Consider the following 24754-nt stretch of genomic DNA (forward strand, 5'->3'; position numbering starts at 1 on the left):
CGGCCGCTTGTCTTGCGCGAATGTAAAGCCGGAGTTTGGAGCCGAGAAGAAATAAACCCCGAAATAACAACAGAAAACGCTGGAAAAACTCAGCATCCGTGGAGAGAGAAACAGAGTTAACGTTTCAGGTCGAAGACCTTTCGTCAGAAATAAACCCGCCCGCGCGGCGCCAATGGAACCCGCTTAGATTAAACCCTCCGGCGGATTCGCTGAAGCGGTCGGCGGTCTACTTACAGGGAAGCGGTTTGGTGCTGTTGCCCTGGGTACTGTTTGCATGGTGACGGCGGCCCGGCCCGGCCCTGGGAGGCGAGGGGGAGCTTGAGCTTCCCGAGTGAGTGAGTGAGGGCTCCGGGGACAGTAAGTCTTCAGCATTTCACTCATTTCCAAGGAGAAAGAGGGAACTGCAGCTCCCCCCGGCCACCTCATGGCTCAGTGTGGTAATAATGCTGGTTCAATCTTACCTCTTCCTTTTGTTTTGTTTAGGGTGCTGCTGTTGGCCTCAGTACCCCGGGGGTTGGCGGGGAAGGAATTAGATTGATCTCGATTTGCCATAAAGCTACCCCTGCTGCAAAGTGGGCCTGGGCAGAAATAAGGACACCAACTGTGATGCACCCTGCGGGCAACCAGCTTGCTGATGTTTGGTGCGTTGGGCTCGCCCACATGAAGAACACACACTACCCCGCCCCCCCCCACCACTACCCTCACCCCCACTCCATGCCACCCTCCCATCCACCCCCCCCCTCACTACCCAAGTGAGGCGCTGGAGGGCGCCCATGGAGCCTGTACCCCCACAAATGATCAAAGTCTTCAGGAGAGGAGAAATTTGGGAAAGAAAGAACTTACATTTATATAGCGCCTTTCGTGACATCCCAAAGCAATCCACAGCTATTGAAGTACTTTTGAAGTGTAGTCACCGTTGTAATGTAGGAAACGTGACAGCCAAAATTTGTGCACAACAAGCAGTAGTGAGATAAATATATGACCAGACAATCTTTTTTTTTCCCAGTGAGGTTGGTTGAGGGATAAATATTGGCCACAAGGCCAGGCAAACTCCCCTGCTCTTCTTCGAATAGTGCCGTAGGATTACATCTACCTGAGAGGGCAGACGGTACCTCAGTTTAACATTTCATCTGAAAGATAGCTTGTATCTCAGTGTAACATTCCCTCAGTATTGTCCTGAAGTGTCAGTCAAAATTATGTGCTTGGGTCCCTGGAGTGGGGCTTGAACAAGCCACTATCTAACTTAAGAGTTAGGAGTGTGACTGTTGAGCCAAGGCTGGCACATAAAGAAAGGCTGATAACTTCACCATTTTTTAGTAAGTTTTAAAAAAGTGGATCTTGATAGAATTCCTGGCTGCAGCTTCTGATTTTTAGCAGATTTCAAATTTCATGACAGGCAAATCTGATGCCAATGACAGGTCAGGATTGCTATTAAGCCTCTAATAAATGCTGGTTTTAGAACTTGGGTGAGGCAGTGTTGGGACACTACAGTTTAAATGAACATTCCTCGGCTAGGGTCCTGCTCCTGATTGCTATCCAGCAACCCCTACTGGAAAGGGAGCACATATGGATGTCAGCTATGCCTTCTGTAATTGAATGGCTTGTCAGTACAGTCCAGGTTCTCATATTAACAACTTCAGGATTATAACCCACTGTGAAATGAGTAGACATGTTAGTAAAACAGCAGTGCTCTAACTTCAAAGAAATACCTTGCATTTATGCAGCACATTTCACAACCTCAGGACATGCCAATGAAGTGTAGTCACTGATGTAATGTAGGAAACGCGGCAGCCAATTTACACACAAGGCCCCACAAACAGCAATGATCATCTGTTCTTTTAGTGATGTTGGTTGAGGGATAAGAATTAGGCAGGACATGGGAAAACTCCCCTGCTTTTCTTCGAATAGTGCCATGGGATTCTTTATGTCCACCTGAGAGGGTATATGGGACCTCAATGTAACGTCTCACCTGACAGACACCACCTCCAGCAGTGCAGCACTCCCTCAGTACTGCCTAAGTGGCAGCCTAGATTATGTGCTCACGTCTCTGGAGTGGAGCTTGAACCCGCAACTTTCTGACTTAGAGGTGAGAATTCTACCACTGAGCCAAGGTTTGCTACTCATGGGTCACTGAGATACGAGCCTGCTATCGCCACACAGGGGTCTAACTGGGTTTATCGTTCGGTGAACTGATTAAGTACAGGTAGTGGGTACTGAGTAATTGTTCTTTAGATTGTTTATTAGTCCAGCTGTTGGTGTGGTGCGGAATTGACCGTATAGCTGTGTTCTATTCTCAATATAGAAAAATGGCAGACCTACATTCATCTCCTCGTACCCGTTGACAGCAGATTCAAGTCAGGATTTAACTATGTAGTGAGCTATTACGTACTACCGCTGGGTGAGCGCAGCCCTTGACTGAGACTGCATCAACCAATTTGGGGACAGATGAGAGGACATCCTGAGGGGGGAGGGTGAACAGCCAGAGGTCGTGGTCCATATCGGTATCAACGACATAGGTAGAAAGAGGGATGAGGTCCGGCAGGCAGATTTTAGGGAGCTAGGAAAGCGATTCAAAAAGTAGGACCTCAAAGGTAGTAATCTCCGGATTACTCCTGGTGCCATGAGCTAGTGAGTATAGAAATAGGAGGATAGAGCAGATAAATGTGTGGCTGGAGAGATGGTGCAAGAGGGAGGACTTTAGATTCATGGGACCGGTTCTGGGGGAGGTGGGACCTGTACAAGCAGGTCAGGTTGCACCTCAACAGAGCCGGGACCAATATTCTCACGGGGGGGGGGGGCGGTTTGCTAGTGCTGTTGGGGAGGGCTTAAACTAATTTGGCAGGGGAATGGGCACCAGGATGTACCATTAGAAAGGAGAAACAGAGTGCACAAAGGATTGGGAGAGATAGATAGCACTAGAGTAAGAAATAGTAAGGTATTAGGTGGGGTCAGACTGAGAGAGAATACAAGAAGGTCTAAGAGAGGTTTACAGTGCATGTGTGTAAACGCACGAAGTGTGGTTAATAAGGTTGGTAAGCTGCAGGCGAAAATAGCCACGTGGGAATATGATGTGGCGATAATGGAGACCTGGCTCAAAAAAGGGCAGGATTGGGTATTAAATATTCCTGGATATAAGGTGTTCAGGAAAGATAGGGAAGGAAAGAAAGGAGGTGGGGTGGCAGTATTTGTTAAGGAGAATGTTACAGTGCTGGAGAGAGAGGATGTCCTGGAGGGATCAAGGGCAGAATCTATTTGGTTAGAGTTGAGAAATAATAGAGGTGCTATCACACTGCTGGGTTTATTCTATAGGCCACCAACTAGTGGGAAGGATATAGAGGAGCAAATTTGCAGGGAAATTACTGAGAGGTGCAAGAACTATAGAGTAGTGATAATGGGAGACTTCAAACTATCCTAATATAGACTGGGATAGCAATGTAAAGGGTAGAGAGGAGGAAGAATTTCTGAAGTGTGTTCAGGAGAACTATCTTGATCAGTACGTTTCCAGCCCAACGAGGAAGGAGGCATTGCTGGATCTGGTTCTGGCGAATGAGGTGGAGCAAGTGTCAGTAGGGGAACATTTATCGTAGTGTAGCTTTTAAAAGCTCTTATAATAATTTGACCGTGACTACACAAACCACTCTGGGTACCGGTATATTGTGTATAAGTAAAACAAGTTTATTAAACATCCAGTACAAAGAAATAATACTTAACAAGAAGATAGTCACAGTCTGTTCGTTCGAACCCCGGCGTTCCTTCCGAGTGACCGCGGCGCAAGTCTCCTGATGTATGTTGCTGTGTTCCGTTGACTGAAGCTCGCTTCCTTGGGATCTTGCTATGTTTTGTTGACAGAAGCTCCTATCAATCTCTGGTTACACGGTGCGTGCTTTCGATGTTCAAAACCTGTATCTTTATACCCTTTTCCTCTCATTTTGTTTATGTGGCAGTAATTAACCCTCTGACACATGGTAAAAAGTCTTGCTTCCCTCGTTAGCCATCTTATGACCTTGTTGATGCCACTGGGTTCTTCTCTATGCACAACAAAGTACCCTTATCTCAGATGTTCACTTTTCACAGAACACTTCCTAGAATGTTGACAAAACAGTCTGCCCATCCTATAGCTGTACCAATGAAGGATGTCTCCAACTCTTATCTCTCTCTCTAGTTTTTATCTCTTTAAGCATGATATTGCTGAATTCCTCGTCTCCATAAACTTAGCACTACATTCCATTACTTCAGTAATTTTAAACAGAGGTTTTTAGTCAGGTTGGCATAATCCCATCCTGCTTTGCTCTTAGCCATTCGCCATTTTATACAGGCTTTTAGGCTTTTAACATACAATTTCACATATTATAGTTATACAAAAATGGTTATAGAATCTTAATGTTTACTAAATCCTACAGGTACACCCTATCCTATAATAGTATCATTAGGTTTAGATTAGCTATGGAAAAGGACAGGGAGCAATCTAGAGTAAAAATACTTAATTGGAGGAAAGCCAATTTCAGTGGCCCGGGTAAATTGGAATCAAAGATTGGCAGGCAAAACTGTAATCAAACAATGGGCCTGCCTTTAAAGAGGAGATGGTTCGAGTACAGTCGAGGTACATTCCCACTAGGGAGAAAGGTAGTGCAACTAAAGCCAGGGCTCACTGGATGATGAAAGAGATAGTGAGTAAGATGAAGCAGAAAAAGAATGTGTATGACAGATATCAGGTTGAGAAAACAAGTGAGAACCAGGCTGACAATAGAAAGTTCAGAGGGGAAGTGAAAAAGAAAATAGGGACAAAGAGAGAGTATGAGAATAGATTGGCAGCTAACATAAAAGGTAATCCAAAAGTCTTCTATAGACATAAAATAGTAAACGGGTAGTAAGAGGGGGGTGGGGCCGATTAGGGACTAAAAAGGAGAACTACGCATGGAGGCAGAGGGCATGGCTGAGCTACTAAATGCGTACTTTGCATCTGTCTTCACCAAGGAAGAGGATGCTGCCAAAGTCATAGTGAAAGAGGAGGTAGTGCAGATACTGGATGGGATAAAAAATTATAAAAAGGAGGTACTAGAAAGGCTGGCTGTACTTAAAGTAGATAAGTCACCAGGACCGGATGGGATGCATCCTAGGATGCTGAGGAAAGTTAAGGTGGGAATCGCGGAGGTACTGGCCATAATTTTCCAATCCTCCTTAGATACGGAATGGTGCCAGAGGACTGGAGAATTGCAAAAGTTACACCCTTGTTCAAAAAAGGGTGTAAAGATAAACCCAGCAACTACAGGCCAGTCAGTTTAACCTCGGTAGTGGGGAAGCTTTTAGAAACAATAATCAGGGACAAAAGTAACAATCACTTAGACAAGTGTGGATTAATTAAGGAAAGCCAGCACGGATTTGTTAAAGACAAATCGTATTTCACTAACTTGATTGAGTTTTTTGATGAGATGACAAAGAGGGTTGATGAGGGCAATGCAGTTGACAGTGTACATGGACTTCCAAAAGGCGTTTGATAAAGTGCCACATAATAAGCTTGCCAGCAAAGTTGAAGCCCACAGAATAAAAGGGACAGTGGCAGCATGGATACGAAATTGGCTAAGTGACAGGAAACAGAGAGTAGTGGTGAACGGTTGATTTTTAGACTGGAGGAAGGTATACAGTGGTGTTCCCCAGAGGTCGGTACCAGGGCTGTTAAGTCCGTGAATGATTGAGACACGGACTAGCAGGAGAGAAACAAACAAGTCTTTACTGGTGAAAGGCATAAACGAAACTAACACAACAGAGGCTCTCTAGCGCCTTTTATACAGGGGTGGTCACTGCCGGTACTGCAGTCTGAGACCAGTTATTCTCTTAAAGGTACATACACAACAATTCCTCCCCTTTTAGATAAACAGTACATAACATTAATTTAACAACTAATGATAACGAATTACAATCACAATTACTGTTGCTAGATACATTGGTTAAGTTTAAGCAATTATAAGTTCAGTCTTTGAGGAGGCTTCCTGATTCTGTCTGGATAACGCCTCTTTGGAGTATCAGGTTCTTCTGGCAATGTTGAGTCGGAATCAATGTCGTTGTTTGGTTCATCTGCTTCCAATATTACCGGTTCTGCGGTAGCTGCAATTGGAACGTCGATTTCATTACCAGGTGTATCAGATTGTGGTGTGGAGTTGACGTTTTCCAGTGACTCTAGAATCTGGTCAGCATGGCGTCTTACAATGCTCTCCCCAACGTCCACGGTATACATGAGAGGTCCTTGTCGTGTACAAATCGTTCCTGGCTGCCATTTCTCAGTGCGGTAGTCCCGGGCCAAAACTGGTTGACCTATCTTAAAACTCCTGGTCGGCCTTTCATTCATATTCTGAAACTGCCTGTTCTCCACATCTCTTCGGACGTTTGGCTTAACCAAATCCAAGCGGCATCGTAGTCTTCGATTGAAGAACATCATGGCTGGAGTTTGGTTGGTAACTGCATGTGTCGCATTCCGGTAGGCAAACAAGAAGTTGTCCACCTTGTGTTGTAGGGGTATATCTTCATTACACATTGCCTTGATAGCCTTCTTGAATGTTTGGACAAACCTCTCGGCCAATCCATTAGTGGCTGGATGATATGGGGCAGATGTGTAATGCTTAACACCATTGTTCTTTAAGAACCTCCGGAACTCTTCAGACACAAACTGTGGTCCATTGTCAGAGCAAATCTGTTCAGGCAGCCCATTCCTGGTGAATATGGTTCGTAAAACTGCGATAGTTTTTTCCATGGTGGTTGAGGACATTTTTATTACCTCTGGCCACTTTGAATGTGCATCCACCGCAATTAAAAACATCGAGTCCATGAAGGGACCAGCAAAATCAATGTGCACCCTTTGCCATGGAGATGAGGGCCACTCCCATGGATGCAGAGGAGCTTGTGGTGGGGCGTTTTGGACCTTCTGGCATCCTGCACAGCTCTTGGTCATCTCTTCGATTTCTCTATCGATTCCCGGCCACCACACAAACGCTCTGGCTAAGCTCTTCATTTTTACCCCACCCAGATGACCCTCATGAAGCTCATTGAGCACTCTATCCGTCAACTTAGGTGGAATTACTACTCTGGATCCACACATCAAGGTTCCTCTGCACACTGACAGCTGTTCTCTTCTTGGCGAAAATGCTGGCAGCAGTGGTTCGCCATGTGCTGGCCATCCCTTCACCGTTAAATCATAGACCCGTGATAGTGTCGGGTCATTCCGTGTTTCCTTTTCTATGTTTGCATTCGTCACAGGGAGACATTCGACTATGGTCGAGTGGAATAACTCCATTGGATCCACTGCAAGGTCTTCTTCTTCCACCGTCGGCAACGGTAGACGTGACAATCCATCAGCATTTCCATGCTGTTTAGTTCCCCTGTACTCGATGTCATATTGGTGTGCCCCTAGGAAAAGGGACCATCTCTGCAGCCGTTGTGCTGTCATTATCGGTACGCCCTTCTGAGGGTTGAAAATGGAGACAAGAGGTTGATGATCGGTTAGTAGAGTAAATTTTTGACCGTGCAGATAGTGATTGAACTTCTTCACCCCCCACACTAGGCTGAGGGCCTCTCTGTCAATCTGGGCATAGTTACGCTCGGCAGAAGTTAACGAGCGTGACGCAAAAGCTATCGGCCTCTCCAAACCATCAAGGAATTTATGTGACAGTACCACCCCAATGCCGTAGGGAGACGCATCACACGCCAGCCTGATTGGCAGTGCTGGGTTGTAGTGAGCCAATACTTCCTTCGAAGTGATTAAGTCCTTACTCTTCTGAAAAGCACGTTTACAATCATCGCTCCATTTCCATGCTACCCCCGTTCGTAGCAGGGCGTTCAGTGGATGCAGAATTGTTGACAAATTTGGCAAAAACTTATGATAGTAATTCACCAACCCGAGGAATGACCTCAGTTGCGACACATTTTCAGGCGCTGGGGCCTTAACAACCGCTTCAATTTTGTCAGGGGACTTATGTAACCCCTCTTCATCAATCACGTGGCCACAATACGATATCTGTTTCTTAAAAAATTCGCACTTGGGGCGGTTGGCTCGCAGCCCATGTACCCGTAGTCTAGTGAGCACCTGTTCTAGGTTGTTAAGGTGTTCACTGTCATCTTCACCTGTTACAAGGATGTCGTCCAAGTAACACTGAGTCCCCGGAATCCCTTGCAGGACTTGTTCCATCGCTCTTTGCCATATCGCCGGAGCCGATGCTACTCCGAATACCAATCGATGATACTGGTAAAGACCTTTGTGAGTGTTTATCGTGAGATACTTCCTAGAGGACTCTTCGACCTCCATCTGCAAATATGCTTGTGCTAGGTCAATTTTTGTAAAACGCTTCCCTCCAGACAGTGAGGCGAAGATGTCTTCTATCCTTGGAAGAGGATATTGTACTGTGTGAAGGACAGGGTTCACCGTCACCTTGAAATCCCCACAGATGCGAATCTTCCTTGGCTCTCCGGACTTATTGCTTAACGTTTTCTTCATGACAGGAACGATGGGTGTCGCCCACTCGCTCCAGTCGACCTTAGACAACACGCCCGCCTTCTCCAGATTCTCCAGCTCTGCCTCGACGGCTGGACGAATTGCATATGGTACCGGTCTCGCTTTGAAAAACTTGGGAACTGCATTCTCTTCTATTTTTAACGAGGTGGTTACGCCTTTAAGCGTGCCCAGTTCTTGTTGAAATACCTCTTTGGCGTTAGCTAAGATTGTTGACAATCGTCCAGGAGTGACGTCTTCACCTTTTTTACCGTCCACCGTCATTGCATGAATGGAATGCCAATCTAAGTTTATCTTCCTGATCCATTCCCGTCCCAATAATGGTGGTCCACCATTTGGCAGTATGTAGAGATACAATTTCCGTATTTTCTTGCCATTGTATTCGACAGGCACCCTTATTTTTCCTCTGGGGTATACTTTTTGCCCCGTATACGTCGTCAAGACGATGGATGTCTCTCTCAAGGGTATGTGTGAAAATAGCCGCTCATAGTCTCGTCGATTCATGACGGTTAGCGCTGATCCTGTATCCAATTCCATTTTAACTTGGGACCCTGCTATCGTGAGGGTGACCCAAATGGTTCGGTGATCCTCTTTTGCGATTACATTGTGAAGTTTGAGACAGCTTAATCTCCTGTTCTCGGATTCACTATCGCTCATCTGGTCTTCGGAACTACTGTCCGTCATCTTTTGTACTTTCTTGTACGGTTCCTTAGTAGCCTTTTTGTTGTCGCTGGTCTTCTTCCCAGACGTACAAACTCATGCAATGTGTCCAATCTTCCCGCATTGTCTGCATATTTTGTCTTTGGACCAGCAGTCCTTCTGGTCATGGTTAGTTCTGCCGCAGCGATAACATTTTGCAAATCCCCGTGTCATTTCGTGGGTGCCGTATTCCTGTGGTTTTTGTTGAATTTCTGCAGCTCCCCTGGCTGCTGCTTCATACGATACTGCCACGCTGAAAGCCTTATCTAGCGTCAGCTCTTTCTCTGAGAGTAACTTCTTCTGTGTTCCTTCACTCAGGAGTCCACAGACAAATTTGTCCCGTAGGGTATCTGCCAGTCCTGCTCCGAACTGGCAGTGCTTTGATAGCTTGCGTAGTTCCGTAAGATACTCAGCATTGCTCTCATCTTTGTGCTGAGTTCTCCTGTGGAATTTAAATCTTTCTGCTATCAACAGTGGTGCAGGGTTTAGGTGTTCCTGTAGGACAGCAACAATTTCGTTAAAACTCTTCGCCTTCGGCTTGGCTGGAGTAATCAGGTCCCGCAATAGGCCGTACGTTCTAGCGCCCATTAAGTTTAACAATATCGATGCCATTTTCTCCTCCGCTATTTCGTTTGCCTCGAAATATACCTCGACTCTTTCCACATACGTGGTCCAGTCCTCTATTGTATTATCAAAAGCAGTGATACAGCCAGTCTTCGGCATCTTGCAAATCTAAAATGGCGCCTCCTGCGCTTTGCCTTCTTCCCCGATTTAACAAAATGGTGCCTCCCGCGCTTTTCCTTCTTCCCCGCTGTTGTTAGCGCTGCTTTCCACGGTTTCTTGCGCGTATTCACAGAATCACAGAATCACAGAAACCCCACAGTGCAGATAGAGGCCATTTCGGCCCATCGAGCCTGCACCGACACATATCCCACCCGATCCCCATAACCCCTACACCAACACATATCCCACCCTATCCCCGTAACCCCACGTATTTAATCCCCCTTACACTAAGGGTCAATTTTATCATAGCCAATCAACCTAACCCGCACATCTTTGGACTGTGGGAGGAAACCGGAGCACCCGGAGAAAACCCACGCAAACACGGGGAGAATGTGCAAACTCCACACAGACAGTCGCCCGAGGCCGGATTCGAACCCGGGTCCCTGGTGCTGTGAGGCAACAGTGCTAACCACTATAACACTATTCTTTTTCTTTTATTATTTTCCCGTCGTGGAGCGGACCCTCTGGAACACTTCCCTCCCTCTTCTGAGGTCCGATCGCTGCCCAGCTTCGAAACACCGGCCGCGCCCTGTATGCTCCACCCTCTCTCTCTCTCCTTGCTTCCCGACTCGCTGCCCGGCCCCGTTGCAGCCCAGGAAGGATCAGAGCACTACCTGCCACCAGCCCGATTAGCTGGGAAACCACGGACCGAGGAACCCAGCCTGGCTCTGGACAGTCTCCCCTGCAAGTTTTGAAATCGATGATTGACGGTCGACGCCCGTTTCTCAAGTTTCAATGGCCTATTTTTTTTTTTCTCTTCTTTCTTCTGGCTCCGACCTTCAACACGTCGTCGGAGCTGCTGCTGAGTTGCAGGTAAGTTCGTTTCTAACTCGTCGCCAGTGTTAAGTCCGTGAATGATTGAGACACGGACTAGCAGGAGAGAAACAAACAAGTCTTTACTGGTGAAAGGCATAAACGAAACTAACACAACAGAGGCTTTCTAGCGCCTTTTATACAGGGGTGGTCACTGCCGGTACTGCAATCTGAGACCAGTTATTCTCTTAAAGGTACATACACAACAAGGGCCACGGCTTTTCTTGATGTATATAAATGACTTGGACTTTGGTGTACAGGGCACAATTTCAAAATTTGTAGATGACACAAAACTTGGAAGTATAGTGAACAGTGAAGAGGATAGTGATAGACTTCAAGAAGACATAGACAGGCTGGTGAAATGGGCGGACACGTGGCAGATGAAATTTAACGCAGAAAAGTGCGAAGTGATACATTTTGGTTAGAAGAATGAAGAGAAGCAATATAAACTAAAGGGTACAATTCTAAAGGATGCATGAACAGAGACCAGGGGGTATATGTGCACAAATCATTGAAGGTGGCAGGGCAGGTTGAGAAAGTGGTTAAAAAAGCATACAGGATCCTGAGCTTCATAAGTAGAGGCGTAGAGTACAAAAGCAAGAAAGTTATGATGAACCTTCATAAAACACTGGTTCGGCCTCAACTGGATTATTGTGTCTAATTCTGGGCACCACACGTTAGGAAGTATGTGAAGGCCTTAGAGAGGGTGCAGAAAAGATTTACGAGAATGATTCCAGGGATGAGGAACTTCAGTTACATGGATAGACTGGAGAAGCTGGTGTTGTTCTCCTTGGAGCAGAGAAGGTTGAGAGGAGATTTGATAAAGGTGTTCAAAATCATGAGGGGTCTAGACTGAGTAGAGAGAGAGAAACTGTTCCCATTGGTGGAAGGGTCGAGAACCATAGGACACAGATTTAAGGTGATTCACGGAAGAACCAAAGTCGACATGAGGAGTGAGTGGTTAAGATCTGGAATACACTGCCTGAAAGGATGGTGGAGGCAGACTCAATCAAATCAAATCAAATCAAATCAACTTTTATTGTCATTGTTAGTGCACAAGTGCAGTACAACGAAATGTAGGCTTGCGGCTCCCGAGAGTCTACATTTAGATTAAGACATTTAAACATTCAACATACGTTTGGCTTGTAATACATTAACATAAACGTAACCATAATAAAGTGCATTGGCAGATGTGCAGGCTTTAGAGTTTATTTGTGGAGTTCAGTAGGATGACAGCCCTGGGAAAGAAGCTGTTCCTAAATCTGGTCGTACGGGTGCGAATGCATCTGTAGCGTCTCCCAGATGGCAGGAGGGCGAACAGACTGTGGCTGGGGTGGGTAGGGTCTTTGATGATGGACCGTGACCTCCGTAAACAGCGTTTCTGGTATATGTGCTCTATGGCTTTCAAAAGGAAATTGGATAAGTACCTAAAAGGAAAAAAAATTGCAGGGCTACGGGGAAAGGGTGGGGGAGTGGGATTATCTGAAGTGCTCTTGCAGAGAGCCGACACAGGCTCAACGAGCCGAATGGCCTCCTTCTGTGCTGTAACGATTCTATGATTCTATGAGGAAGACAATGTTGGAATGAGGATGAAAAACCTCCACAGGGCAAGGGGAGATCCCAACAGCATATTCATCTAGATTGAATTTCAGTTCCCTTCCACAGTGTGGGTCTGGGCTGTTCTGGGAGCAGAGAGGAGTCCCTTTTTGTCATTTATTGAGTTCCATTAGAAGTGTTGGAGTTTTGTTGGAATCTACTGACCATTAATTCCATTCTTCGTTATGTTGATGTTCTATGTGTTGGAATGAATGGCAGTTTTTATTTACACAGTTGGCTATCTGTTTTTTGTAATTGGTGGTTCCAGTTTAAACCTATAACTTATTTAAAACAAGAAAGAACTTGTAGGCACCAGGGAGGGTTGTATGAACAAGCTGGCATCACCCCATTGTGTGGCACGATTCGCCAATGCACTTCGTCAACATTGAGTATTATTTTACCTCTCCAAAGAAGCATCTGAGGCGTTCCCCAAAAGCTTAGCTGTTTGAGGCATTAAATACTCCAGTCACAGAGATCTGGAAGGTCCCAGGTTTGTTGATTGATCAGAGCCTTTATAGCACTGCGGGTGCTACCACTGGTCTTCGAATTTTGGAGTTGGAGAAATTGGCCAGAGGTGGCCCTCCTGATTGGTACCTAGCAACTGTATGCCAACATCGGGTGAGGACAGGATTGGATTCGACTCTTGACACCCCCACAACCAAATAACCTGGCAACCACTCACTGTCTGGCCTCACATGTGAAAATAGGTAATTTGGTGAGGGTTGGAAATGGGCATAGGATAAAAGGGTCATCTAATGTTTTGTGCTCTAACTGTTCTTCATTTCACTTTCAGTTGAAAATGGGCAGCAAAAACAGTGGTGTGAAGGTGTTGGTGAGAATCAGGGCAACATCTGATTTTGCAACGGATATGATTGAGTGTTGCCCTGACAATGAGGTAAGAAACAGCAATACAGAGGAGCATTGTGTGTTTCTTTTAAAATTGAGACACCATGGTGAAGATCCAAGGCCCATGGCGTAGTATCTATCAAAAGTGAGCATCCCCTGGCCGAATGGCTTGTCAAAAGAATCCAGGCTCACACTTACAACTTCAGGAGATTTAACTACTAATAGCCTGTATTAAATCAGTAGTGCTATTACTTCTGCTCTCTAATCACACAGTTATGGAATCTAACTGGGTTCATCAGCTGGTGAACTGATTCAGTACAAATATCTAGGTACTGATTACCTGTTCTTTGGATTGCTCATTCATGTCCTCTCCTGCAGTGCTCAGAGCAGGTATATACTGTCATTAAAACTTCAGGGGTGAAATTCCTCTTTTAATAAAAAATGAAAGGATGCTTCTTTTTAGGAACATAGGAATTGCTAGATGAAGAAAGACTAAGGTCCATCTAATTCACATGCTACCATCCTGGTAGTCGTGTGATACACTAATGGAATTCTTGACTAATCATAGCAATCAATCTGTATCAATTAATCTACAACAGATATGACACGAGCAAAACCCCTAATAGTGGAGAGCTTTGGGAACCATAGGTCCAAAGTCACCTGTTCCTCCCAAGCATGCTACACTTACCACACATTTTGTCTCAAATGACTGTTTTTCTCTGCGATTACCAATCCACTAATGAAATTGTCTGTTTCAAAGTGGCCCGATCACACAATCTAATTTGCCCCTGAAATAACAACAGAAAATGCTGGAAAAACTCAGCAGGCCAGGCAACATCCATGAAGAGAGAAATAGAGTCAATGTTTCAGGTCAAAACCCTTTGTCAAGACTGAAAAAGCACAGGAAATGAAACAGATTAAAAGGCCAGTTTGGAGGCTGGGAGAGAACAAAAGAGAAGTGAAGAGACATTAAGAGGTATTCAAAATACATTTTTACTTATATTTTATCCACACCTTTGTTTTGCTCCCCCCTTTTTTTTCTCTCCCACATGGCAGCCATCTCCCATTCTGCCAGCACATTTCACACCTAATCTAGAGCCGTCTTTTGTCTCCACTAGTCCTATCACCATCTTGTCTCGTTTTGAATACCTCTTAATGTCTCTTCACTTCTCTTTTGTTCTCTCCCAGCCTCCAAACTGGCCTTTTAATCTGTTTCATTTCCTGTGGTTTTTCAATCTTGACAAAGGGTTTTGACCTGAAACGTTGACTCTATTTCGCTCTCCACGGATGTTGCCTGGCCTGCTGAGTTTTTCCAGCATTTTCTGTTGTTTTTTCGGATTTCCAGCATCTGCAGTATTTTGCTATCGTACTAATTTGCCCCTGCACTTGCTTAAAAACCTGTTCCATCTCCAGCTTTTTCCAGTTCTGACAAAGGGTCATTGACCTGAAACGTTAACTCTGTTTCTCTCTCCACAGATGCTGCCTGACCTGCTGAATATTTCCAGCATTTTCTGTTTTTATCACACAATCTAATTATTGGCTTGTTAAAGACAGATAAAAACAGTTACTGTCCCATTTTTCATTAGATGATGATATGCATACCCCAAGAAGTTTGTTTGTTTTTCTCTCCAATTTTCCCTCACATTTTTCCCTTTTGTTTTCTCCTGAAGGAATTCCCTGATTTGTTTTTCATTGAGTAACCTAAGTTAATAGCCAAAGCTCAGTGTGCAGGACACTGCCAAGACCCTATAGTTGTAATCGAGGACCTTCACTACAGCCATGAATGCTGGGATGGCCAAACTTCCATAGTATTTATTCTGAGAAGAGACATCGGCAATTACTGGCACATTCTATACACAAGTGAGGTTGTGACCCTGAGTTACACTATCACTTGCATTTGTATAAAACTTCAAAATGCTTTACATGGTCAATTTTGAAGTGCAGTGATTAATATGTTGAAAAGCACAGCAGCTATTCTGCAACAGCATGCATTGCAAACGGCAATGAGTTCAGCTGTTTCTGGCGGTTGAGGGAGAACTCCCTCTTCTTCCTTGATTAGTGCCATTGAGTTTTTAATGTTCACCTGAACGACTGGAATAGCCAAAAGGTAACCCAGAAGTTGTGAGTTCAAGTCCCAGTGTCAAACTTGAACCCAGAACTTTCTGACCCAGAGACAACTGAGCCACACAAAGCTGCCTCACACTTAAGTCTGCCACTGCATATGGGAGAGTTGGTCGGCCTGCCTTCAAACAGCTTCTTTGTTAATATGAACTATCAGTATAAGCTTTAGCTTGAATATATTTTTCAAATTTATTCAAATGATTTGAGTTCACATTTAACATATCTCATTGCAGACAATAAAAATTCACACCAGACGAGATCAGCGTAAGGAGGTGGTCAACAACCAACACTGCGACTGGTCATTCAAAGTAGACGGGATTCTACACGATGCGCCGCAGGATGTTGTGTACAATGTCGTCGCAAGGAATATGGTCTCTAGCACAATAAATGGCTTCAGCAGTACGTACGTCTAAATCCAGGGCATTTTAGTGAGGTTAAGGCTCTTGTTTCTGACCTCACAAGGGATTGAGCCTATTGCCGATGACATCGAAAGTAACCTGTTTCTGATGTGTGAAGGTTGAAGTAAAGTTGCAGTTGGCAGTGTAGTTGCTGTGTATAGACACCCTACTTTGCTAATACCCTCTATGAATGACATGGAGTATTAGAACTTCCAATGTGGTGCAGGTTCATGCCTACAAGCCCTTGTATGGTGAGCCATTGGCTTAGGATATGCCATCAGCAGAGCTCAGAGTGGGGGCTGGTTACTTCCCTAAAGGTGGATAGGGCGACTCTGCAAAAGCTTAGTTGCTAAAGTTACTGTAGCGCTGAGCCATAAACAGGAAGAACATGCGATCGACCTCTATTCCACCATCAGTGGCAGAGCTATCGGCTATCTATCCTCCATACTCTAAACCCTTACTCTAAATCTCCCCATCTTCAAAAGACTCCTTAACATCTACCTTTTTGACCACACCTTCGGTCAGTTCCTCTAACTCTTCCCCCTGTTGCTGCTCTGGTTCGATCCTTCACCTTGTGAAGTGTTTTGGGACTTTTTTTTAACATTGAAATGCTCTATAAATGACAATTAAAGACACCTGTGCTTTGTGGAGATAAGGTATATTGTTGGAACACTGTTAGGAACTCGATGCTGCATTTTAGCTCATGCTATTCCTGACTTGGGAGTTTTGATAATGTATTTTTGAGGGAGTTTTACTCTGCTTCTAACCCATGCTCTACCTGACATGGGCATGAAACAGTGCGGAGGGAGCTATACTGTGGATCGAATCTTGACTTTAAAGTGGGAAATGTTGGAAATATGCAGCAGGTTTGTAAAGAGGGAAAAAAAGGTTAATACAAAATAAACTTGTTAGTAAAATTAAAGCCCAAGGGATTAAAGGGACAGTGGCAGTGTGGATACGAAATCGGCTAAGGGATAGAAAGCAGAGAATAGTGGTGAACGGTTATTTTTCAGACTGGAGGGAAGTATACAGTGGTGTTCCCTAGGGGTCAGTATTAGGAACATTGCTCTTTTTGACATATGTTAATGACCTGGACTTGGGTATCCATGGCATAATTTTAAAGTTGGCAGATGACACAAAACTCAGAAATATAGTGAACAATGAGGGAGATAGTAACAGACTTCAGAAGGACATAGACTGGTGAAATGGGCAGATACATGGCAGACGCACTTTGATGCAGAGAAGTGTGAAGTGATTCATTTTGGTAGGAAGAGTGAGGTGAGATAATATAAACTAAATGGTTTAAAGGGGGTGCAGGAACAGAGACACGTGGGGGCGTATGTACACAAATCTTTGAAGGTGGCAGAACAAGTTGAGAAGGCTGTTAAAAAATCACATGGGATCCTTGGCTTTATTTATAGAGGCATAGAGTACAAAAGCAAGGAAATTATGCTAAATGTTTATAAAACACTGCTTAGGCCTCAGCTGAAGTATTGTGTTCAAATCTGGGCACCACACTTTATAAAGGATGTGAAGGCCTTGGAGAAGGTGCAGAAGAGATTTACTAAAAATGGTATCAGGGATGAGGGACTTCAGTTACGTGATGAGACTGGAGAAGCTGGGGTTATTCTCCTTGGAGCAGAAAAGGTTAAGAGAAGATTTAATAGAGGTGTTCAAAATCATGAAGGGTTTTGATAGAGTAAATAAGGAGAAACTGTTTCCAGTGGCAGACGGGTCAGTAACCAGAGGACATAGGAACAGGAGTAGGTCATTTAGCCCCTCACGCCTGTTCCGCCATTCAATGAGATCATGGCTTATCTGTGACCTAACTCCATATAACCGCCTTTGGCCCATATCCCTTAATACCTTTGGTTAACAAAAAGTTATCAATCTCAGATTTAAAATTATCAATTGACATTTGTGGAGGAGAGTTCCAAACTTCTACCACCCTTTGTGTGTAGAAGTGTTTCCTAATTTCACTCCTGAAAGGTCTGGCTCTAATTTTTAGACTATGCCCCAGTCCTAGAATCCCCAACCAGCAGAAATAGTTTCTCTCTATCTACCCTATCTGTTCCCTGTAATATCCTGAAAACTTCGATCAGATCACCCTTTAACTTTCTAAATTCTAGGGAATACAACCCTAATTTGTGTAATCTCGCCTCGTAATTTAACCCTTGAAGTCCGGGTATCATTCTGGTAAATCTACTCTGCACTCTCTCCAAGGCCAATATATCCTTCCTAAGGTGTGGTGCCTAGAACTGCTCACAGTATTCCAGGTGTGGTCTAACCAGGGCTTTGTATAGCTGCAGCATAACTTCTGCCCTCTTGTATTCTAGTCCTCTAGATATAAAGGCCAGCATTCCATTAGCTTTTTTGATTATTTTCTGTACCTGTTCATGACATTTTAATGATCCGTGTACCTGGACCCACTAAGTCTCTTTGGACATCCACTGTTTTTAGCTTTTCACCATTTAGAAAGTACCCTGTTCTATCCTTTTTAGGCCCAAAGTAGATGACCTCACATTTGCTTACATTGAAATCCATTTGCCACAGTTTTGCCCATTTACTTAATCTATCAATATCCCTTTGTAATTTTATGCTTTCATCTACACTGCCTACAATGCCGCCTACCTTTGTGTCATCGGCAAATTTGGATATATGTCTTTCTATGCCATCATGTAAGTCGTTAATAAATATTGTGAATAGTTGAGGCCCCAACACAGGTCCCTGCAGGACACCGCTAGTCACATCCTGCCAATTGGAGTACCTGCCCATTATCCCTACTCTCTGTCTCCTGCTGCTCAGCCAATTTCCAAACCAAGTCAATAATTTGCCCTCAATTCCGTGGGCTTTACCTTAGATAACAGTCTCTTATGTGGGACTTTATCAAATGCCTTCTGGAAGTCCATATAAATAACATCCATAGACATTCTCTTGTCCACTACTTTAGGACACAGATTTAAGGTGATTGGCAAAAGAACCAGAGGCAACATGAGGAAACTTTTTTTTACGCAGCGTGTTGTTGTGATCTGGAATGCACGGCCTGAAAGGGTGGTGGAAGCAGATTCAATAGTAACATTCGAAAGAGAATTGGATAAATACTTGAACGGAAAACTTTACAGAGCTATGGGGAAAGACCAAGGGAGTGAGACTAATTGGATAGCTCTACCAAAGAGCCGGCACAAGCACAAGGTGCCGAATGGCCTCCTCCTGTGCTGTATCATTCTACGATTCTATGAATACTTCGGGTGTAGACTCTTCAGAATGGAAAAGTAGAAAATAAGTGAGCCAGGTAATGGTACTAAACAAAACAAAAGGGAGGGCAGAAAGGGAGAGATAGTTCTCACAGAAATCACAGAAACCTCACAGTACAGATAGAGGCCATTTCGGCCCATCGAGCCTGCACCGACACATATCCCACCCGATCCCCGTAACCCCTACAACAACACATATCCCACCCTATCCCCGTAACCCCATGTATTTAATCCCCCTAATACTAAGGGTCAATTTTTATCATGGCCAATCAACCTAACCCCGCACATCTTTGGACTGTGGGAGGAAACCGGAGCACCCGGAGAAAACCCACGCAAACACGGGGAGAATGTGCAAACTCCACACAGACAGTCACCCGAGGCCGGATTCGAACCCGGGTCCCTGGCGCTGTGAGGCAACAGTGCTAACCACTATGCCACCGTGCTGCCCTAAATAGGCTTAATTGAAAAGCTGGAAAAAAGATAAAAGCTGGTGGAGAATCAATGAAGATCATCTCAGTGAGAAAGTGAAAATGAATTATAAGAAGAAAGGGGCATAAAAATAGATAATGAGAAAAGCTAGAAACACGAATTCTAAAATAAAATCAGAAAGTACTGGAAAGACACAGCACACTACCAGAACCCAGACATGGAAAAGGCGAGCCAATGTCCTTTGTGCTCTTGCGGGGTGAGGGGGAGTCCTCAGCTGGAGTGTTGACAGGTTTTTTTACCTCTTCAGGTGCTGACGACCTGCTTGCGTGTCTCCAGCATTTTCTGTTTTTTTAATGTCAGATTTCAGCATCTGCATCATTGCCATTTAAGGGCTGACTTATTTTCCAGTTCTGACGCATTTTCAACAGATGCAATCGGACCTGGTGTGCATTTCCAGTATTTCCAGTTTCTTTTTATTTGCATTGAGAATGTCTGTGTTCAACCCTTGGTGTTTAAATGGAGCACTCTTTAATTCCTCAACATTCACATCCCTCACCTTGATGACCACACAAAAAATCTGGGGAGGAGGGGACAGGAAAACAAATCTCATGTATAAATGACAGACTGTTCTTCACATTTCCTGTAGGTACAATAATGTGTTATGGGCAAACAGGGGCCGGAAAAACCTACACAATGACTGGAGCTACGGAGAAGTACAACTACCGGGGTATCATCCCCAGGGCAATTCAACAGGTACTGATTTGCAATGGCAGAACTACAGTCATTGGTTCATTGAGATTTCCTCTCTGGTTCACCCTGAGCTCCAGATACACCATTCTACTCATGTTCCTTCTTCCTGCATTGTCATGTGTTAACACTCATTGCTCCGCTTCCTACTGTAACACATTCTTCCACAGGTTCTCAAAAATGGAAATCCTTACTTCCCTTATCTTCCCTCCATCCAGCAATCCATGGGCTTTAAAAAGCCAAGCCTGGCTTCGTCTAATCACTGTGGTATAAATTTGACGGCGCCCGGTTTCGGGTGTGAATGGGCGACGAGGCCAGAGACCGGCCCGAAATTAAGCCTCGGCCTCATTAATAGGGCCTGTCATGCCATCAAGGGATGGATTGGCAGGGTTCTGGGGCTGCTTGTGACCTCGGGGTTGCAATTTGGCCACTCCTGCTATAGGATGAATAAGAGTCTATAGTAGTATAGATAAAGAGCGATAAGATAGCTTACAATGAAATGATAGAAGTTGGAGGTTAGAGAGGAAAGGAACTGCCCATCAGCAAACAAGATATTTCTTGCAAAGAAGAATTTGCATTAATATAGTGCCTTATATTATCTTCAAAACATCCAATTAATTACTTTTGAAGTGTAGTCACTGCAAATTGGCTGCTACATTGTCTACATATCAACAAACAGCAAGGTCCGACAAAGAACAAATGAGATAAATTACCAACTAATCTCTTGGTGGTATTGGTTTAAGAATGATTGTTGGCCAGGACACCAGCTGAACTCCCTTCTATTTGTCGAATAGTGGTATGGGATCACATCGATTTGAACCGGCAGATGGGATTTTGGTTTAACGTCTCATCTAAAAGAAGGCACTACCAACAAAGTAACACTGTCTCAGTACTGCATTGAAGTGACAGCCTAGATTTATTTTCTCAAGTCCTGGAATGGAACTATTTTCCACAACCTTCTAACTCGGAGACAAGAGTGCAAAGGGTGTCGGGGACAGAGGTAAGAGGAGGGAGTGGAGGACGGGGAAAAGGGGAATGGGAGTCAAAGGCTGAGAAACTACCTCGATGGAGGTGGGAGGGTTGCTCCCCTTCCATTCTGCAGAGATGGATTTCCCTCAGTATGGGTAGGCGGTGGTCAGCCACTATGTTTCATCAGACTCCTATGTTCCTTACAACAAGAAGGTAGGTGGTGGGTCCGGTTTCTGGCTCATTGAAGGGGAGGGGGGCAGGGCCCATTATTCTGTTAAATGGGGATGTGTGAGGAAAACCTGTTTTTCTTCTCTCTAGGGGAGTAGGACTCTCTTTTCTGTCTCAGTAGTGAGACCATTTCTGTATATCGTGGAGGTATGTATGCCCTGTTTTACAACTCCGTGAACAGGGGGGGTGGGAAGGGAGCCACAGGCGTTTCTCAATGTTTGGTGCTTCTCCAGTGATAAACGTGGAATAGGGAAGTTTCCCTGTCAGCAGAATGGCTGGGGGGTTATTATCAATTATGCAAAGTTAAGTTTAATTCAATGTGTCATTGATCCAGTGGTCGCGCTCTTGCCGCTGTGTCATAATGTCATGGGTTCAAACACCACCCAAAAGAGTTAACACATGATCTAGGCCGACACTTCAGTGTAGTACTGAAGGAGCACTGCACTGTTGGAGATGCCATCTTTCGGTTGAGACGTTAAACCGAGGCCTCTTCTCTCTCAGGTGGATGTTAAACAAGCTAACTGTGTGAACATTTATCCAATAGTGATTATAACATGATCGAGTTCAATGTAGCGTTTGAAAGGGAGAAATGTGAAACTGATACTAAGATTCTAGATTTGGGTAAGGCTGACTTCACCGGGATGAGGCAGAGACTGTCCACAGTAAACTGGGCAAATCCGCTAATGGGTAAAACGACAGAAGATCAGTGGGAGATGTTCAAAAAAGAATATAATGTGATACAGAACCAGTTTATACCCCTGAGGGGTAAGAGCTCTACTTACCCAAAAAAACAGTCATGGGCGACTAAAGAGGTGAGGGACAGCATAAAACTAAAAGAAAAGCATACAAAAATGCAAAAACTAGCACAGATCCTGACGAATGCGAAAGATACAAAGAACAGCAAAGGGTCACAAAACATAGTAAGAGCTACAAAAAGGGAGTATGATAAGAAACTTGCAAGGGATATCAAAATCAACACAAAGAACTTTTACAATTACATTAGAAAAGGAGCAATGGTGGCCCCTTAAAAACTGAAAGCGGTGATATTGTCAATGATAATAAGGAAATGGCGGCCATGTTGAATAATTACTTTGCGTCAGTATTTACAGTAAAATAAGAGGATAGCATGCCGGAAAACCCAAGGAAACTAATATTGAATCGGGGACAGGGACTCAATAAAATTAACATAAGTAAAATAGCAGTAATGAAGAAAATAATGGCACTGATGAGTGACAAATCCCCAGGACCAGATGGTTTCCATCTCAGGATTTTAAAGGAAGTGGGTGAGCACATTGCAGATGCCCTAACTATAATCTTCCAAAGTTTCTCGATTCAGGAACAGTTCCTTTAGATTGGAAAATTGCGTATGTTACTCTGCTATTTAAGAATGGCGAGAGGGAAACCAGGGAATTATAGATCAATTAGCCTAACATCTGTTGTCGGGAAATTGCTAGAGTCTGTAATTAAGGATAGGGTGACTGAACACCTTGAAAATGTTCAGTTGATCAGAGAGAGTCAGCATGGATTTGTGAAAGGTAGGTCATGCCTGACAAACCTGATTGAATTTTTTGAAGAGGTGACTAAAGTAGTGGACAGGGAAATGACTATGGCTGTTTGTTTATATGGACTTCCAGAAGGCATTTGATAGACTATTAACTAAGGTGGAAGCCCACGGAATTGAGGGCAAATTATTGAACTGGTTAGGAAATTGGCTGAGCAGCAGGAGACAGTATGGATAATGGGTAGCTAGAGAGAAACTATTTCTGCTGGTTGGGGATTCTAGGACTTGGGGCATAGTCTAAAAATTAGAGCCAGACCTTTCAGGAGTGAAATTAGGAAACACTTCTACACACACGGGGAGAAATTCGGAATTGCCCCGTTTGGGACGCTAACTTTTAAAAGTTGAAAATTTAGTGCCAGGTGCTAATGCTTTTCAAATTTAAAAAAATTCGGGGTTTGCACTCCTGGAAGGAAGTGGAGCGCTTGATTTAGTGCTCCACTTCCTTCCTGGAGCGCAACAGGCAGCAGCAGGCGGGGCGGTAGATGTGCAGCGCTGCACAATGGGCCGTGCAGTGCTGCCCTGTTGGACGGCTCCTTCTCTCCCTTACATCACTGCTGGCTCTGCAAGAGGAAACCTTACCTGGTCCCCGACGGCAGCCGCAATCCAGCCCGATCAGCCCGATGCACTGCAGCAGACTGCCGGGCTGATCAATCGCTGGCGAAGAGAAATGGAAAAAAAAAAGATGAAGAGCATTTCAGAATTCTTTTTACTTACCTCGACCACCTCACCTTTAAGTATCGCGCCCGGCCTCCCAATGAACGCCCCCTGCAGCTGCCAGTATTTTCGCCCAGCGATGCTGCAGGGGGCGGAACTGAAGTTCGGGTCTAGGGTGACGCGTACGGCAATGACGTCATGATCTACGGGCGAAGGAGATCGGGGCGCAACACCATACCACCGTCGCAAACCTCCCACTGAATATAGCGGGAGTCGATCTTCTCGCCACGCTTACTGCTTAGCTCCTGGAGGTGCTAAGGAGGCCAATTTCTAGCCCATAGGGTGGTAGAAGTTTGGAACACTGTTCCGCAAATGGCAATTGATGCTAGATTAATTGTTCATTTCAAATCTGAGATTGATAGCTTTTTGTTAACCAAAGGTATTAAGGGATATGGGCCAAAGGTGGGTATATGGAGTTAGGTCACAGATCAGCCATGATCTCATTGAATGGCGGAACAGGCTTGAGGGGCTGAATGGTCTACTCCTGTTCCTCTTCCTAAAGATCCCATGACACTATTTGAAGAAGAGCTGGGGAGTTCTCCCAGTGTCCTGGCCAACACTTATCCCTCAACCAACATCACTAAAACACTAAAAAGCAGGACCTCAAAGGTTGTAATCTCTGGATTACTCCCGGTGCCACGTGCTAGTGAGTACAGAAATAGGAGGATAGAGCAGATGAATGCGTGGCTAAAGAGTTGGTGCAAGAGGGAGGGCTTTAGTTTCCTGGATCACTGGGTCTGTTTCTGGGGAAGGTGGGACCTGTACAAGTAGGACGGGATGCACCTAAACTGGAACGGGACCAACATCCTTGCAGGGAGGTTTGCTAGTGCTGTTGGGGGGGGTTTAAACTAACTTGGCAGGGGGATGGGATACGGAGTGGAGCTATAGTAGGGGATGATGCACAGCCAAATATAGAGGAAAAAACAAGTCAGTCTGGAAGGCAGAGCAAATATGTAACGGCACAAGGGAGTATGGCAAAGCTGGATGGCTTTTATTTTAATGCAAGGAGTCTTTCGAGTAAGGCAGATGAATTGAAGGTGTTGAGGAACACATGGGAGTATGATATTGTTGCTATCACAGAGACATGGTTGAGGGAGGG

At 44.7% G+C, this 24754-nt stretch overlaps 1 protein-coding gene across 5 annotated transcripts in view; it reads left to right on the plus strand.

Annotated features, from left to right (window-relative positions):
* kif9 (kinesin family member 9) overlaps positions 1–24754 on the plus strand; it is a 191976-nt gene continuing 167222 nt past the window's right edge. For 3 of the 5 annotated variants that reach the window (XM_085992553.1, XM_085992555.1, XM_085992556.1), the window contains exons 1-4: positions 1–357; positions 13182–13283; positions 15589–15754; positions 20083–20189. In XM_085992553.1, coding sequence (XP_085848679.1) covers positions 13188–13283; positions 15589–15754; positions 20083–20189 — 369 coding nt within the window. In that variant the 5' untranslated portion in view covers positions 1–357; positions 13182–13187. Of the gene's footprint in view, positions 438–13181; positions 13284–15588; positions 15759–20082; positions 20190–24754 lie in introns of those variants that run through there. The other 2 variants (XM_085992554.1, XM_085992557.1) reach the window with 2 other exon arrangements.

Source organism: Somniosus microcephalus, chromosome 7, assembly GCF_052327205.1.
Source record: "Somniosus microcephalus isolate GS21.2 chromosome 7, FLI_Smic_1.0, whole genome shotgun sequence".
In the NCBI taxonomy this organism is placed as follows: domain Eukaryota; kingdom Metazoa; phylum Chordata; class Chondrichthyes; order Squaliformes; family Somniosidae; genus Somniosus; species Somniosus microcephalus.